General features: G+C 38.3%; 1 protein-coding gene across 1 annotated transcript in view; it reads right to left on the bottom strand.

Moving 5' to 3' along the window:
- KLHL4 (kelch like family member 4) overlaps positions 1-3,707 on the bottom strand; it is a 38,534-nt gene extending 34,827 nt beyond the window's left edge. Inside the window, exon 1 of the mRNA XM_026035985.1 lies at positions 2,996-3,707. Coding sequence (XP_025891770.1) covers positions 2,996-3,414 — 419 coding nt within the window. The 5' untranslated portion in view covers positions 3,415-3,707. The remainder of the gene's footprint in view (positions 1-2,995) is intronic.
- Positions 3,708-18,614: the final 14,907 nt, after the last annotated feature.

Below are 18,614 nucleotides of genomic sequence, written 5' to 3'. Positions count from 1 at the left end.
TGCTGTTTTCTCTGTTTTCCACCTGAGATCAGGTCCTAATCCTCACTCAATAGGTTGATATCAAATGTTGTCTCTGGAATATGTTCCCCTAGCAACTATTGATAAGAAGATCCCCAAACATACTGGGAGACCATTCTATATATATGAAATCCTCAAAGAAATTGTAGAGATTGATTAACAAATTTTTAGTAATGGAGGCTTTTTTTTTTTCATAGCCCACTTTCCACTGTGGATTTCTCTTCAACAAGACCCACACAAACCCAAGGACCTCCACTGCACATTTCTACATGTCCTATGATTGCCATGCTTTTCCTACTGACACAGTTTGACTTCATCTCGTGCCAATGAGCAATCCTTCTTTATGCACCCTGCAGGTATTGGTTGGTCACATCTTAATTGGCTACTGTTAGTAAAATTAATGAGCTTTGAGCACTTCAGCTCTCATTTACTTTGTCAGGTGTCCTGGGATATCCAGGAATAAGCCTACTTGTCAAAATTAAAATAAGAAATGYCTGAAATATAGCTTGTATGCACAGGAGAGTCCATTTATGTATCTTTTTTTACTAATCAAAAGGACCGCTTTAAGTCTTGCCTCTATTATTTCAGATATTGGAGCTACTTCATATATTGTAGACTTTAAACAAAGATTTAAAAAAAAAACAGAATCAAACAGTTTTATTCATGATAGCATATTCATAATGAAACATTTTTTTGAACTTTCTCCTTAATAAACAACACTTATTTCATAAGAACTCGATCTGTTCTGTTTGCATCCCTGAAAATCTAATTTTTAGGTTACTTTAAAAAAAAAAAAATAAAAAAGGTATCTGGAGAAATTATGAAAACTGGTTCCTTGTTTCCAAAGCTTTCTGTTAGGAAGCATYAGGCTGCTAAAAGACATCGCTTTTCATTAACTGTAGAGCCCTGTCTGTAAGAGTGCAGGAAGATGGTGTTAGGCCATCCTGCAAATGCCAGGTTCTTCCAAGGTGCTAATCACTTGCAGACTCCTTTGATTGAAATTAATTGTGACTACCTGGGACTTTCAAAGAAGGCCCAGGCTGACTTAGAAAGCTGCTTTCAAACATGCAAGAAGAGGTGTTTTCCTGAGCCAGCAACCTTTATTGATGAAGTAAGACTTTTTTTTTCTTTATTTGCTCTGACTAAAGCATGCCCAGTGTTGCATTCCTATCCAAACATGTTAATTCTTGTGTGAGCTGCATKGGTTGCTGTAGCAGGGGCGGGGGAGAAGGGTGACTTACTTAGAACTTAAGTATTATATGTATTTAAGATCTTGGAGCTCAGCTGGGATTTTCTTTAGTGATCTAACTTTTTTTCCTTGATATAAAATCTTGTTKGTAGTATATTGCATAATAATTTGCTGTTTTTAATAAATTTTCAAAATTATTTTGTACAGTTGAACATTCTAAGATGTGTTAGGTAGGCTTTAACRTGGAATATGCGTAACAAGCTTCTTCTGATAACTTCACAAAAATGCATTTTACTTTTTACTTGCATATAGCAACTTTCTGAGATATACATAATCACAGAACTTTCCTAAAAAATCTGCAGACTTAAGGTTCTTCTGAATTGTTTAATTTGAATGAATAAAAAGGCAAAACACATCATGAGATCTTAGTAGAAAGTCCTTAGGTAGATGGAGGAAAACTATTGGATCTTATTTTGGAAGGCAACACCTTGATACCTTTTAAAGTGAATGTACTATATTTGCTTTCTTCCTGGCATGCACCTATAGCTCACAACTTATATTTTTGGGAAATATGTGCTCTCATTTAAAATAAGATATGCTAGGGTGTGTTTATGTTACTAATTACGAACTAGAACTGTAATAAGCATACTGAACTATCGTATTCTTCATCATTTCATTTTGTAATGACTTTATATTGTATACACTGACTTCTGGAACTTTTCAAAATGATATTTTTGGAATGTCTTTTCTGCTGTTCAGACTGCAGATGTTCCCTATGCCAGATGCACAACTTGAAGAATAACAACTGCTAAAAATACACAGTCAGCTTTGTTTCACCAAGGGAAACTATAACTTTAAATAAGATAAATCTGCAGTTAAGTACAATGCAAATATCTTGAGTTATTCCCACACAGATAATAATCCCATCATATGGTGCAAATAATCACATTACAAATGCATGATCTGAGTCCAAGGTGGGGTAAATGAGGGGGGAAAATTGTTATCTAAATTATATCTAAATTGTTATATAAATTAGTAGCATTGACATCAATTTTGGAAAGAAAATCACAAACAATTATAAAGTTTATTTAATCAAATGCCTTGTGACAAAAAATGTGTCACATTTTTGTTCTCTGTGTGAAGATTTTTAACAAATAGCTCATATTTTGTGATTATACCTATAAGATCTCACAGCTGTAATACTTTTTACAAGGTCAGATAACATACCAGGAGACAAATGTTTTATTAAGCGAACTATAAAACTAACATGATTTCAAATAAGCCTTAGAAAAAATCAGGCAAGGGGGCTCCCTTTTTACCTGCTCAAGGTTAATCATTGTTTGTCAGGAAGACAGTAAGGAAAGGCAGCAGGAGATGTGGCAGCCTGGTGGCAACCGCACAGACTCAGCATCTCCAGCAGGTCCCATTTGTCAAAGTTCTTCCCATTGATAACGTCAGAATGAGGACACTCACTTTGGCACTGCTCTTATGCATAAGCAATCAAGTCAACAAATTAACGTGCTGTAGGCTGTAACAGAATTGGACAAACAGGTTTAACTTGTAGATAATAGTTCTACAATGGTCTGTGTCAAGCAGAGGTATTGAAAGGTCATGACATGTTCCTTTTTCATTTTTACCGTAAATTAGTTTGATTCATGTGAGCGTGGATGTGCAAATACATAAAGTGAGTTTAACGKGAGAAGGAATTTGAGGGAAAAGCAGAGGTGGGTTTAGGGGATAACTTGGATGGAAGGATGGTTTTCCAAGTGCAAACTTTAAAGCTCCTACCTCTCTGTAGATTCATCTGAATTTTCCTCTGTGATCATCTGCAACTCCTGTGTGGTTTTTGACTCTTCTTTAACACAGCTTTCCTCGGTGCTCGGTTTGAGAATATCCTCATTTGCTCGGAGCTGTTCTATGAGGTTTTGTTGGTGCCAGGACTGGATAGCTCGGTGGTGGCCRGGGGTAGGACCCGGCACGGGGGCCAGGATGTTGTGGTGGACGGGGCTGCTGTTTTTCTTCAGCCCATTCCTGTCCCGAGAGTGGTTCTTCAGCCTGTTCTGGACGGGGGTCCCTCTGTGCTCATATCCTTCCTGCTGATGGCAGCCCCCGGTGCCGGCGGAGCCTTGCGAGGGGTGGCTGAACCACCTCCAGCGGAGCCTCAGGATCTGCTTCACATCAAACTCCTTCTTCCCAGATACTGACATTTTTTTCAGAGAAAGGAGGAGAAAAAAAAAAAGAAAAAAAGCCCGAGACAAAAGCCTATTCTTTCAGGAAGGAAATGGATTCTTTGTTATCTCTTGGTTTCAACTCCTCTTCTTAAGAAAAGGCAACAAAAGAACAAATACCGGTAGCTCGCTGGCTCTCTCCTGATTAATGCRCGGCGAGCTCTTCCAGCCGCTGCTAAGCCGCTGCTAGCTGTATAGGTGGGAATCCATACTGACAGGATGATGAGGTCAGACCTTAAACAAGTAAATCAGCTTAGCACAGGAAAGCAGCAACCATAACACTGCCCAGCTGCYGGGCTTACACGCACGCTCTATAGCACGGCGCTCTCCTATATAAGCCAGCCCCACATGATCCGAAGGGATCTCGAGCTGCGACTTAAGATGCACGAAGGCACCCGGCGATGAAGTGATAGGCTTTCTATCTCGTGAGGGTTCCCGKGGAGCCCGCTAATAAGCAGTTCTGCCCTTAACACAAGATTAAAGTGCATTCTTCTGGGCTGTTCTCACGCGGATTTTTGGTGATGATTCCCCGGGAAGGCATCCTGCGCTCCGTGCGTTTCCTTAAGAGCTTTGCATTTGTTTATCTTGCTCTGCAACATTCCTACAAATGGCCTCAGTGTGGTGGTACTTACCTAAAGGAAAGAGGCGGCATTTGAATGCGCTCTGCAGAGCCCTGTGTGTTTTCCCACCTACGGACTGAATTTCTGCTATAATCACAGGGCTCTGAGAACAGGGAGAGAGAGCTTGCACAAACCAGGGATGTGCTCCCCGAGTGACTGTGTCTGTGGAAAACACAGTGTTTCCTGGCGAAGCGCCTGTGTAAACAGCCTTTGCCATCCTGCTCTTCATTTCTCACGGTCCATGAAAAGAGTGTGATTTAAAATAATAATAATATCCTTTTTTGATAGTATGCGGCGCAACATGTTTTCAGCAAAGGTAAAGATGGTACAGATTTGTTCTTATCTATTTTCTATCTAGTTTCTTATCTATATATCATTAATATASAGAGTCGTATTTTTCACAATAGCATACCCAAAGTCTTGACATTATCTTGAAGATTATTTGAAAGCCATAGCCAACACATCCTCATTGCTAYGTTGAATATTGATGCTGAGCTAGTACACTAAAATGTACATTAACATGTGATTTTCGTGGCATGGTAGGTGCCCATGGCATGTGGAAGAAGTGGAAAATTGGTTGCAAATAAGACTAGTAGAAGCTCATCTTCCTTATGTGAGAGGATAACCTGTTTGTGGGAGCTAAAACACAAGCCTGACCAGCCTTGCTGTAGTGCATCAACATCGTTGTCCCAGTTGGATCCTGCCACTGGATCCTGTGRTCCCAGCAGTTGTCAGGACTTGTGTGCACCGCATCTGCCCCAGCTGAAAGTCAGGATTAAACGCCCAGCAGAAGCTGGCTTTGCTTAGGCACCAAACTGGGAGCTTCAGCAGCTGCTGTGCAAGCAACTGTTCTGTTCTGCTGCTGTTCCTCCCACTGCGCGGGCTCACGCACAGACACTGCCCCTTTGCCACAATTAGGCATCCCAAATTGGTGCYATTCACCTAAAACAGAGTAACAAGTAACACAGAGCTCCATTTAATAGTAATCCACTAAGACAAACTGTGTACTATTATGGATGAATATATTCGAAACCTATATATATATGTATATAGGTGTCTTATGATCTCTTTATTATAGTCTTCACTTTTCTTAGAATCCTATGCATGTTCTTTACTGGAGATTGAAATGAAAGAAGGGTTTCTGTGTGTCAGGCTGAGTGCTGTTAATAGACTATATTCTTAAAAGACTCAATTTTCACTTTTATAGGAAAGGATAGAAATCAGAACTGTTGAGCTTCTAAGGATGTGTAGATTAAGAAGGATCTTACCCAAATTATGTAGAGAAAATGGAGAAATGAAAATGCTGATTATTGGATAAGAGAGACAATTATATCTCTCCAGAAGTTGGTCTAAGATCTCTTCTCGCTTCAGTGATGACTTTTTGCAAGCATGTGAAAATTTCCAGATTCAAAAATGTTTCTGGCGTATTTTTCTTGCGCTGTGACTATATTATATTTAACGTTTCTTCACATTTGAAGAGGATGTTCCTCTATTTGTATTCATAAAAGTAATGGGACTTAGTGGTATCTATATTTAGTCCCCAGCTCATGGCAATCTGAGACCTATTTTAAGAGCGAGATGGCTTTATACATACACCAAGTTAATATAATAATTTATGATAAAATCCAATAGAGGTGGACAGAGAACATGGTTTCTCACTACTGTCTTAAATCTTAATCAGGTCACTGCGCTATCCCAGTAGCTCTGTCAGTTCCACTTAGCAGCAGCTCTGTTATATTTAACCCAGACTTTTTCACTATTCCACAAAGCTTCTGCTAGTGTTTCTTAACTCTCTTTTGTAGAAGGCTTATTTGTACTTCAAATTAYCATTTAAAAGCATATTCCTTGAATTTAACGTGACAGCGTAGAGAAAGCACTTCTCTTTGTGAATTACTTGGCTTCCTTAGCATTTACACTTTACATTTGCCCAAACACATGCTATCTAGCTAAAATTCTAGGAGTGAGAATGGACATTCTCCGAGCAGACTGTCCTGCTTAAAAATTTAGCTTGAGATAAGGAATATGTCTCAAGAAAGAGTATGTCTTGAGTCATGTCAGCATGTCAGAGTACATATTGAAACAACTTGTTGACATTGTGGGTGAAATTTCTGAATGCTTTACTAAGAGTAAGTCTGATAACGTTCATGATTGACAACTTAATGCCTGAAATTATTAAAAGCAGCTATAAATACGGTTGAAGTTTACAACTGCTTCCAAACATTCATATCTATTTGCCGGTCTTTATCAGTGTGAATGGAACAGGAATCTTATATTTTAGCAGAAGAATTGATTATAAAAATATACATTGTGTTTTATGCAAAAAATGGAGAAAACTCAACAACGCAACAGAAACGCATTGGAGTAGGGCCAATTCCAGACATAAGATAATTAGACAGACATAAGACAAAACTTTTCATAGTGTAATTGGTCAAACAAGTGAGAAGAGATGGCCAGGAGAGGCTGGACTTGCTTTGAGCTGKAGGTTGGACAAGATGAGGTCCAGAAGCCCCTTCCAACCTCASCTACTCTGTGGTTCTGTGTTGCAAAGGGAGGTGTGAGTGTTTATTTAGTGACTGYGGAGGGGCCACGTAAAACTAAGGCTGTTGTCAGGTATGAAACAACCCAAACCCTTCAGTTTGGAAGGGGAAACACAGTTTAACTGCCCRCAGTTGTGAGGGATTTCTAGCTGTTTGATGTTTCTATTCCTCCCATGGGAAGCTTGGTGCTAGCTTGGGGGAAAAATATATTGTGAAAAACTTCCATTTATTTCAGGAAGAGGTAAGATTTTTGTGGAAGATTTTTGCTCAGACTGGGAAAACGTACTAAATACAAAGGTAGTTTAGGGAGCTAGGAATCTTTTTAAAAGGTTTCTCTCAAAAAGGTGCTCTTCTAGGTAAATTGACAGATACATACTGTCRATAAGAGTGTAAATAGGTACTAGTAATACTCTGAAGATTAAAACTTCAAATACCTAATGAGGCACTTGAATTAGAAAATTATAAGAGAAATTGAGAATTTTCTTCTTTCATAAAACGTGTCTTAAGCAGTTTTCCAACACTACTTTTGGAAACACCGATTTCTGTGTCTAAGTGCGACTGCCTCATGCCCATCTGTCATCAAGCACCTCAAAGAAAGGACTGTTTGCTAATGGACTTTGAAATGATAGTATTTTCTAATTAATACATTAGTAATTGCTTGGAGAATTGGAGCAAGTGCAGTGTTTTCATGCAGTTATATAAGGTTTACCCTCCTCTAAAAAGAGCCATAGCAAATGATTTCTTATTCTTTCTCCGTTGGCCTTGAGGCGACAGTGCAGGGCCTGTATGAGAAGCCTGTTAGAAAAATCGATCTCTGTTCCCACAAGCCTAGCRAGGAATAATAAAAAGGAATAGTCCAACTTTCCTGCAGAATAAGTCAAAATGCCATCTGCAGACTTTAAGAGTATTGCAAGGACTAGATAACCAGCAAGAGCTAATGAAGTAGCTCTTCATTGAAGGTGAGGCAGGCCAGAAAAGATGAATTTTTTAATTTTTTTTAATTCAAGGGCAAAATATCAGTGATATTTCTGGAGCAGAGGCCCTCAGTGTTAAGTTCACTGAGGCAAATAAGGGAAATCTGCATATGCTGAATGAGACATTTTGTTCTCAAAGGAAAAATGAGCGCTGAGAGTAATCGAATGATGCATAGATATGCTTTGAGTTCTAGTGGGATTATAATAGGATAAAATTTGAAACAAGCGAAATTACTGAGTGATGAAAATTTAATATTGTAAAAAGACATTGAATAACAAGAACTGTAAGATATTTGGAGGACAAAGGAAAGGATTTCTTTGAGTAAGGCAGAGTGCAATATATGCTAAGTGTTTCTCATGATTCTTTTTCTCTAAACATGTGCCCAGTATCCACAAGTGCCCTGATAGCAAATATATATGTATTTAAATGGAGACAATATCAAATACATATATTTTTAAATGGATACAAAAGTAGATATTTCTAATGTAGACATTCACAGATTCATGTGTAACTAAATAAATTGCCAGTGAACAAAGCACCAAAAGCGTTTTAAATAATCATGCTTAAAGGCAAACAAAAGCATACTGCATACTGTGCAACAGGAGAATATCTCCCTGTGTAGCAACAGTGTAACAGTGATTTAATATCCCTTTAAGTTAAAATGCAGGACTAGGGAAAGGGTCATAAGTAAGGCAAGGCTGCCTTAATAAGTCTGAATACCGAAAAAAGACAAAACTGATTCAAGGTACAAATAAACTCTGATATAGCAGGGGATAAGAATAATAAGCATGTGTCTTTTGCATCTGTTACATGGGGAATGCATGTGCTTTGTATTCCAAATCCAGGGTTCTATATTTGTGCAGAAAGGTCTTCAAATCATTAAACCCGATTTAARAAGGCTAATAACAATAAGATCAAAAAAGCAAGCAAAACATGAAGTTAAGAATATGTTTTTTGATATTTTTCAAGATACTTGATGATGTTACACCTTTTAAAAACACAAATTAACTACGAGTTGATATCAATAGTGCGATACCAACACTCTGCACTGCTCTCAATAGAGAAAAACCTCATTCTGAGATCTGCATAAATACAGATCTTGGACAGGTAAATGGCTGGATATGAAAGAGCTGTAAGTTATCTACCCAAACAGTGTAATCTACAGGGTATTCAGTGTGTATTCAGCTTGTGTATTTATACTGCATGTGAGACGAGATAAAGAGAACAGGGTGAATATTTTCGCTATATTGTTTTGAACATAATACTTCAAGACAACTCCTGTAATCTATCATTTGTGCAAGAGATACTCCAGGAAACATCTGCATAGTGCAGTAACAGCATTAACAGGAGTCAAAGTTATCATCAGTGCCTTTGTGCAATGGAAAGGAACATGAGGGAAAAACAGATATATTTAAAACCTGCAGGAAACTTCAACCTCTTTACAAAAGAAAACCACGAATCCCAGCAAATGCAGATCAGTTTAAGACAATTGATTACTTTTGATGCTTCCTGCTAGAGGAGGCAGTAGAGAAGAGCCACAGATGCAAAGGTGTTCACACATTTAAGCGGACTTTTTTCCTTAAATAACTGGAAACTATTCTACAGATTGCAACCCACCTACCAAGCTTTGCACCAAGATTAGAAGTCACATATTTTTGTAAGATCCAAGGAAAAAGAATATGATTAAATGAACCTGGCATAAGTCTAATTAATATCTTTCTAGACAGGAACAAGAACACTGTTATTACCAACAACATTGTATGATAAAAACTTGCATTGAATGAAAGTGCATGCRGGAATATACAATATATGACTAAATCCAGCATGTTGTGACATAGTGAAGTGCTTACCAAAAAAATTTTAAGCAATCTGTCACAGAGTGTCTATTGTTTGTTATCATGGGTTGTTTTGCCAGATGAGAGAGAGAGGACTAGCTGCCAATAGTTCTGGGTAGTATAAAAAGGTTGACACAGGGTTAGAGTCAGGGGTTTCCAATGTTACTACTTATTCTATTTACCTAATTTGAGACATCAGAGAATCACAGAAGCAAAACATTTTCCAAAATAAAATTAAGTGATATTGCATTGATTGTGTTACTATTTTTTTCCCTTTTAAATCAACCATATATTTAAGTAAATTATTTTACTTMTATCTGGTGAAGGCAAAACTAACTTAGACCTATCTATGACCCAGAAAGGGAAAAACTAATTCAAAAATCAAAATTCTTTTCTATGCAAAATTAAAAGAATTGAATGCAGAGTTAACAGCCAAGATTATTATGTTTGTAATAGAAAAGTCTTAAAATGGCTTTCAAAATGGTTTTCCAAGAGGAGTCTTCAGGGGAGAGGGTTATTTTATAGACAGTTTCCTACTGCCAATATACATAGTCATTTACCAACTCATAACACAACCAACATTAGACATTAGAATGCATGCACTGCTGCTAATCAATGGGAAACTTAGATATAAAGATGACATGCATCATTTAAGGCTTTAGGATCACCAAGATATTAATCAGTCTGTGACTTTATAGATAGCCCATGTAAATAAGACTGATTAAAGCTAATAGTCTCAGTATTAGYCCATCCTAAGGTGATAAGTTCCCTGTTCTTTTTGGTCTGAAGGTACAGTAAATCCCTTCTACATTATTCAAATACAATGTGTTTTAAGATTTAAGAAGATAAAAAATATGTCTCATCATTACCATATCACTACTATAAATCCTTTCTTTCTCCAAAAGTGTCAAGCAAATAGCTTTATTCATTTGAATATCCTGCTCATTACCACCCGTATCAGGATAATTTCTAGCACTAGTCTAGCAGTAATAGACTGCTCCCCTTAGGAACTTAGTAAGATCTTTTGACTCCTAAGCTTGCCTGTTTAAGCTATAACATTTCTTTCTTAATTTTAATACTTCTTACTATAAGCATTGCCACAAGTCTGACCATCTTAAGGTGGCTTGAATAAGACATCATTGCCTCTGTGGACCTTTGGAAAACAAACGAACACAAATGGCCCTTTCCACCCTTAGTTGCTGATAAAAGCCCATCAAATCAAATATGGTGACATGGTTCAAACAAATTTCATTGCCTCTTTGTGATGAGAGAACAGCGGACCTTTGTTTTCAGTGTGACTGCCTTGTTTTATACCTTGTTTTCTGGAAACTACACAAAGCACTTGGGAAAAAAAGTGTGTTTTAGAATCACAGGAAATATCCCTTTTCCCCTATTAACTCTGAGTAGCACACACCTCCTGTAAATAAGTGGAAAATTGAACTATATCAATTGTCAAGTTGGAAAGGCTCTGTCTTTGTTGTTGTTTTTTTGTGTGTTTTTGGTATTTTTTGTGTGCATTTGTTAATTTTTGTCTTTTTTGATTTGCSGTTAGTTTGCTTATTGAAGCATCCTAAGAATTTAAGTACTCCAGAACAAGTATTTTGCATTCGTCCTCACTAGCTTCTGTACTTTCTACAAAGTTTGAAATGAGGTAAGACTTTCTGCTCTAAGAAAACAGCCCTAAACAGGTCAGTAGGCAAYGCATGCATGCGTGACTGAATTTGTGCTAATCCCATATTGCAGTAACCTTGAGCACTGGTTAGGCAGCTGTGATCAAAATATAGTTTGTCTTCATTAATGCTCATGGAAATTGAAGTGTTTCAGAGGAATCAGTGCAGATTCAGCATATTTACATTCTATTTAATTTTAAATAAGTACAACATAAATCTTCATTTCCCTCTTGCGATCCACTTCCTCAAAATAATTGTAATTTGACCTCCAATAGTATTCTGCCTTTTGATTGAATTAGATATTAAATTGGCTGGACTATTATGCAGAGCATCCTTCAGAGTGACAGGGTACTTGGTAGTTAATATACTTTAGAGGGACTAATACACAAAGGACAGCTGTGGCAAAAGGGGGAATGCGACAAAAAAGGATAACACATTTTATTGTTCAAGTAATTTGAAATTCAGTACAATAGTGTCTTTTTTTTTTTTTTTTTTTGATAAGATTTGCAGGGAACAGTGTTTTAGARTTTATTTATTGAGTTGCCTTACCTAGCATGCTAATAATGGTGATTAGACTTGTAAGATGTAACCAAATACTAATACCCAACTGTTTGGCAGGAAGTCATGCAAGCAGTTATCACAATTTTCATGAATATATCCTCATACAGAAAATACTTGAATTTTCTCTTCCTCCCTGACAATAACAACATGTATTTATCCAACTATTACCATGCCTGGATATTTAAAAGTATGGAAAGAATCTGGCATACTCACAGGAAAACGCACTATTTCGATTTGACACTTGTCAGTATAGGTCTTTATCATATGACATCTCAAAGTCTTGACAGAATAAGGACTTATGCCCAAGGTCAGGCTTCTCTGGTAATTTTGAATGTGGGTTTTGTTCAGGGGCTCTTAAAAAGTAATAAATGCTGCCTTYCATTTGAAGAGGAGGAGGCCCTTGAGGCAGTTGTGTTTGGATGCAGTACACGATGGAATATTTCCTAGTTGTATTAATTTAAGTCACAAAGAACTTCGGGGGCTTATGAAAGGTACTGTATGTATTACTAACCAAATTATTTAGAAAGTGTGGCTATGCGTCTGCTCCTATGCATTGAYGACAGAGGCTCTTACACCCTAATCATGGACAAATTACCTGCCTTAGGGCAGGTGTTTGAGACGACCACTTGAAGTCTTGCTTCTTAAGGCCTTCTCTAACTTCCAGTTCAGGTACTGATTAGATCACAGATATATCCAGGTTCACACAAGCCAGTGTACGGTGTTAAGTGAGGAAACGGTCCAGAATGTAAGCCGTCTGGCTCACCTTTAGAATTATATTGAGGTGTGCAATTCTTTTTACTGGTAAGGGAAATAAGTTTGAGGCTGTTAGTGTTGTTTTTTATAGTATAATGATTTATCAGCCTTTCTTCCTACCTTCACTTTTCCTCCCAGTTGTCATCAATTTTCCTATGAGTTTTCATAGACCATTGATCTATCCTTTGTGAAGCCCTAAGAGTGCAAGGCACATTTTAAAAATCATGCATTTCCAAGCATCACTGCCGCAGCTCATCTGAAAGGGTGCTTTAAACCAGCATCACTGTCAGAAAACTATACACCAGCATAGCAGACATCCCTTTGGCCATGTCACCTGTAAAAGCGCAGACGAACTCAATTTTTACCTTGACAAAAAGCCATGCAGAATCACATCATAATCTTATTGCCATTCCGCTCGGCTCTAGCTGTTGTCAGCTGCCCTGCAGCCCTGAGGCTGCTCTTTTACTTGCTGATGCCAGCTCACAATATAAAAACATATAAAGGTGGCTTTAACCCGCCTAAGTGCTAACTTCCTCGTACAAAAGAAAAAAGATTCTGCCACTTGTGTAATTTTTAGAATGGACAAGCTCAGCAGCTGTATCTAGCGTGTAGTGAAGAGCTTTAGTAAATATATTCGTATTTTCGGGGGAAAACAGATATGTTGTATATGAGAAATTTTATTAAAATACAGAATATTTTATCTTCACTTTTATTAATAATCAAAACAATGAATTAAACAACCAATTTGTCAAATTTGTAAAGGGAACACATTGCAAAACCATCAGGGAAAGAACAATAACATGAAATTCCCAGAAAGCAAGGATTCTCGAGGAGAACATATAGTATTCTTGAGCAAAATTTCCAACAGAAGATTCCAAAAGGAGATGAATATAAACAGCTGAAAGAGAACCAAAAGATACCTGACCTTTTAAATCTGACCTTTTAAAAACAGAAGTTGATTGAAAAAATGTAGTTACAGAGAAAGAGATGGAGGTGTAAAGGGGAGTAGTATTTCCTGGTTTAGGGTAGGCTATGATGACCTAAAGTCTTTCAAGACTTCTTCGRTATTACTACTTGATGCAGTCCCAGGTCTTTTAGTCTGGAACATGAAAGTCGTTGTGAATTCTGCCACCTCAAAATTTAATTATGTGAAAGGATTTTCTGCAGGTGGAGTAATCTGAATTTCTGTAGAGGGACCCCAGGTAAGCAACCTTTGTGACTAAAGCTCATCGGGCACTTCTAATTTGGTTTTGACCGCATTTTAAGGTATAGGGGACAGCTGGACTGATGGTGTTTGCCCCTTTGATTGGCCTGATTTCCTAGATTAAATTAGGTGTCCCTTGTTAGTGAGTAGCTGATTACTTTATGATTTCTTCATACAGCGGACATTTAGGAATGTCAGATACAATCATCATCGTAAAGTACCATCAATCAATCAGTACAATCTTCATCAGTGACTTCAAAGAAGAAAGTCTGCAAATGTGGTATCGTTAATGTGGAATTAATGATACCAAGAAAAAATATTTCTATCTTCGTGGCTTTAATACAGGTTGAACTAACTACCGAAACCTATAAAAAGGCTCTGATGAGTGTGTGCCTTTTAATCGCTATTTGCTGTTAATATTTTTTAAATGATTTCTTTTGTAATTTATGTTTCATGTTAATAGAAATGTTACAGGAGAAACCAGTGGGAAAAGATATTTGAGTCTCCTAACCTRATAGCTCTGCCTTGCTGATTCGTTTAGTTGTTTTATTCCCTTGCACCTCAAGCAGCTCATTATTTTTCTCCCTAACACAGTCAGGCTTGCAGACCTCTAACTTCTGCAGTAACAAGTGCATGTGACAGAAAAAGCATTAAAATGCTGTACAATCTATTTGTAAATAACAAATATATTACTTTCTAAAGGAACAATGTAGAAATCCTAAAAAGCTTTCTTGTGATTCAAATCATATTTATATAATGAAAGGGCAAATATTACTATGCCTGGTGCTTGATATCAGTACCAGAATCACTTTCTGCAATGACCTGCAGAACTTGACTTGCCTTTTCATCTGGCTCTAAAGCACAGAATTTTCTCATGTAAGTATCTTAGTTTTGTCAATGTTTTGATTAATAGTGCACAGATCTTGTTTTATATAATTGTTGATATTTCCAATTGCGACTTTCTATTTTTTTCTGTATGATCGTATGTTCTTAATACGTTAGTATGAAGTATTAGATGTCCAGGAAAACAATTGTTCCTTATTTTGCCTATAATAGCAAAATTATTCCATTGCAGGAAAAGCAGTTTGGAGATTTAATAAAGAGATAGATTAAAAGATGGTTGAAAAAAAATTCTAGAGGRCAATCTATGTGAAGGGAGCGATATTTCATTGTGTGCGGGAGAAGTGTTGGTGGTAGTTTAATCAATGCTGTGTGAAGTTACTGGAAGCAGTGCGACTGCCCCAGTTTTGCTCTTCAGGTTTGGGTGGTGTGAAGGATGACGTTTCCATCAGGAGGCTGGGTTTGGAGAGAAGAACCAGGGGACACGGAGCTGGGAATGGGGCATCTCCCTCCTCCAGGGTCCCGCGTGGGCTGGCTCTTCATCTGGGCGAGGAGACCTCTCCGGGGCCACCACCGTGTGCTGTGTCGACCTGAGCAGGGTGTTGGATCCAGAGACCTCCATCATTCCCCCATGGAAAATGGCCAACGGCCTGAGACTGCCAGGCCTCAGCAGTGGGAAAGCACTGGGAAAGAGGATTGGAAAGGCCCCATGGCTGGCAACATCTCTSCTGTCCCCTCTGATGCTCCTACAGTCCCTTGTAGGGACTCTGCRGGGCCATGGAGACCTGAGTGGGCTGGTGCAGAGGTTGTGGAGCCCCCGCGTTTCAGCAGGAAGAGAGGCCTGCCTGGGAGCTGCTGCTGCTGTTTTGGGTTAGTTTTTTCTTTTTCGGTGTACAAAGTAAGCACAGCTGTTGGGAGAGCAAAGCCAACGCAGCAGGGAGCCTTTCCAGCCTGCTGTGTCTGAGCTGTCCTTGCTTGGTGGGGCCTGATCCAGGYGGAATGTGCCCCCTCAGCCCCAAGCACGGGAAGCGACTGGCACCTCTCGTTCTCCCAGCGGATAGCGCAGGGAAGGAAGCAGAGGTGACGAACTGCAACTGAAGCTGTTGCAGACCTTGGGTCCCCCAGGGACCTGTCACGATGCTCACRCCTTGTGTGACTCCCAGATAGCCAAGGAAGCTGCTGGCAGCTCCCGGTGATGGGTGGCCTGTGGCCGGCCCGTCAAGCTCCCCGYTCTGCACCCCAAACTTGGAGCCTCCATGATCCCTGTGTGCTCCAGTGTCTGCTCTTTTATTCAGAAGTATTATATGTATTATATATAGTTATTGGAAAAAAATTAATCCGCTGACGAGATATTACTATTATTTTGCTAAAGCTTTTACTACTAGTTTTTACTACCATATTATTACATTAAAATATTGATATACGATATAAATAAGTACTATATTGGCAGCTGACTGTATGAGTCATGAGAGTTTTATTAAATTTTAGAAATACTCCATTTCTGTTCTGGTGTGGGACTGAATAGAGTTAACTTTAGTTTTGAAGGGCAGTGAATAAAACTGCCAGCCCTTCTATTCATCTATTAATTTTTGAACTGAACTTTATCCTTGAACTTTCCTCTAAGGGCTCAAATTTATTGTCATGAAGTAGTTGTTAACAGTAAATACATTTGCAGATGTGCAGACTTATAATTACAGGAAGTACAGAGAAGACCCTTGTGTAAAGACCAAAGCAGCAGAGAATCAGCGAAGTTTATTATTTAGTTTATTATTTTTTTTTAGCATATGAAGGAGATTCTGTTTGCTTTACRGAAGTATATGAAATAGTAATGTATGCATTTCTGCTTTATTACTTTACAAATATTTTATGAGGAAATCTGGGTTATTTTGCTGCCTGAATCAGCAATGTCTGTTGCTCTTTGTGACTTCTGTCCCTATTACATTGCTTCTGCAGCAGTCACTTCTCGATGATCTAAAGCTCTAGGAGAAAGGTAGCTCTGCATGAAATTGGGAAGGGCAACTTCCTCACGTTTCCTAGGATTGCACAGTTCATAACGTGACTAAATTGAAGCTATTTGTGGCCCATTGCATAACATGGCATAGTGCTGTTACCAATGGAGAAGCAATCTAGTGATATAGACCCAGCATATTTCAAAGAGATAGCAAAACTGGCAGCAATCAAAATGTTGGGATCTGTATATTCAGGGGGTTGGGAAGCGTCTCTGAATGAAGGAGAGCACGTTTCTTGTTATCACATTAATTTTGATTTCATTTTTGATTCTCTATTTCTTCTTTTTCTCACCACAACTAGGACATGGCTCTGCCCTGCGCTGGAGCTAGGACCCAGGGGCTAGATTGGCACTTCATATCTCCATGAAAAAGCCTCATACACAAGACAGGTTGTGTGTGTAGGAGTTGGATGTTACTAAACATTACTAAGATGTAACATTTAAATATAAATAACATATACATATAGTACAGAAAATAAAAACATTGACAGCAGGTATATTTGCATTTTAATTTTTTCAGAATTGAATGTTAGTACTCGGCCAATTCACTTCTCACAGAATATGCGCACCTAAGGTAAGTGGCATACCAAGAATATCGTAGATGAGCCTGATTTATGCCAAGCAATTGGTGGAAACCAGTAGCTGTGGACAAATAGCTGGAGTAATAGAGTAATAGCACCAGAATTAACCAGTAGAGACAGGACTGCCTTCATTCATCTGGTAGACTTTCTCTGAGGGTAAGATGGCTGTATGTTGTATGTTAGATTTTTTTAATAAGAATATATATATATATTTTAAGAAGAGGCTGTGGTTTGAGATCAGCTTTTAAACTTGAGCTCCAAATTTGGCAGAGATGTTGTCATGGAAACCCCATTACCCAGCACTGTGTTACCGAACTGCCAGTTCATCCACAGTTGGATGCTGAAGGCAGCCTCGGAGCTTATTGTGTGTTCTGTCCTGAAACAGTTGAGCAGACCTTTCCGAAAATAGACTGTGACTTGAGAATATGAGGAGCTTTTCTGGGGAGAGGAGGGAAAAAAAAAAAAAAGAAAGTTTTCCCTTTGCAAAGGTCAGTTGATGAGCTATATTTCAGCAGTGAATTTTCATCGTCTCAGTTAAATGCAGTGGGTGTTTTGCAGGGAAAAGAGGTGGCTCACAGACATTTAAAGTTAGAATGGTGCYGATGCTCTCTGTTCTACAATAACCTTTGTATTATGTTGTCATCTTTCTCCTGCATTGAGAGTGGTGTTCTGGATGGGCTTGTGCAAGTAACCTTCATCCAGTCAAGATGGGAATCCMTGTTCTGATATCGTTGACCTCGTAGCAGTTACTGCACAGCTTCAATTCACGTTAAAGGGAGACTTCAGAGTAAATAGGCTAACGTACAGCCTGCATTTCCAAACCTCTGTAGGATTTAAGACCTTATTTCTCCAATCTGAATAGATAGTAAATTCCATTTGTTCAGCACTGAGCAATAAAAGTAGAAGCAATTTCACAGTATTATGAAGCTAGGTCAGATTCTGGGGTAACCATCCTGCTTTAGCCTCCTGTGATAGCCAGCTCTTTTCCCAGCAGGAGAGACAGGTTGCTCAGCAGAGCAGCCTCAGAGCAGTCTCCTTATCTCTCCCACAGTGCCCTGCCAGCACAGAAGTTGCCCTTTAAGTATTTTGATATATATGCAGTTTAAGAGTTGCAAGTTGGCTGCCCTTTACTACTGCTTCTGAGTTTATAAAATCTGAATTATATATATTTCATTCTATGCATCATCTTCTCAACAGCTTTTTCTTACAAGTAAGCAAAAAGCTATTTATCAAAAGGATTTAAAGTATTAGTGAATTGTGTGACTTTTGTTCTTATTCTCAGGATTCCAAATTCCAAGGAACTCTTCTTCTTTTATTTTTTTTAAATGCACTTGTTTGTTGTTGCCTTAGAAATATTTGTAAATACTTTGGAATCCTACCTGACCATAGCCTTATGTACAAAGTAACTATAAGCCTAAATACCCTGCTATGTGTTTCTTATCTATGTATAACTCCTCCTAAACCATTCATTTGGTTCAAAATATCTGTAGTCTGATATACTTTTTAAAACATATACAGGAAAGAAGATCTAGCTAGAAATGCATGTCAGAACTCAAAGCTGACAGTTGCATTCAGGCTAATGGTGACTAATATGA

This window comes from Nothoprocta perdicaria, unplaced genomic scaffold, assembly GCF_003342845.1.
Source record: "Nothoprocta perdicaria isolate Ctin4 unplaced genomic scaffold, notPer1 scaffold_17, whole genome shotgun sequence".
Lineage (NCBI taxonomy): Eukaryota > Metazoa > Chordata > Aves > Tinamiformes > Tinamidae > Nothoprocta > Nothoprocta perdicaria.
This window is presented reverse-complemented; position numbering and strand designations above follow the sequence as displayed.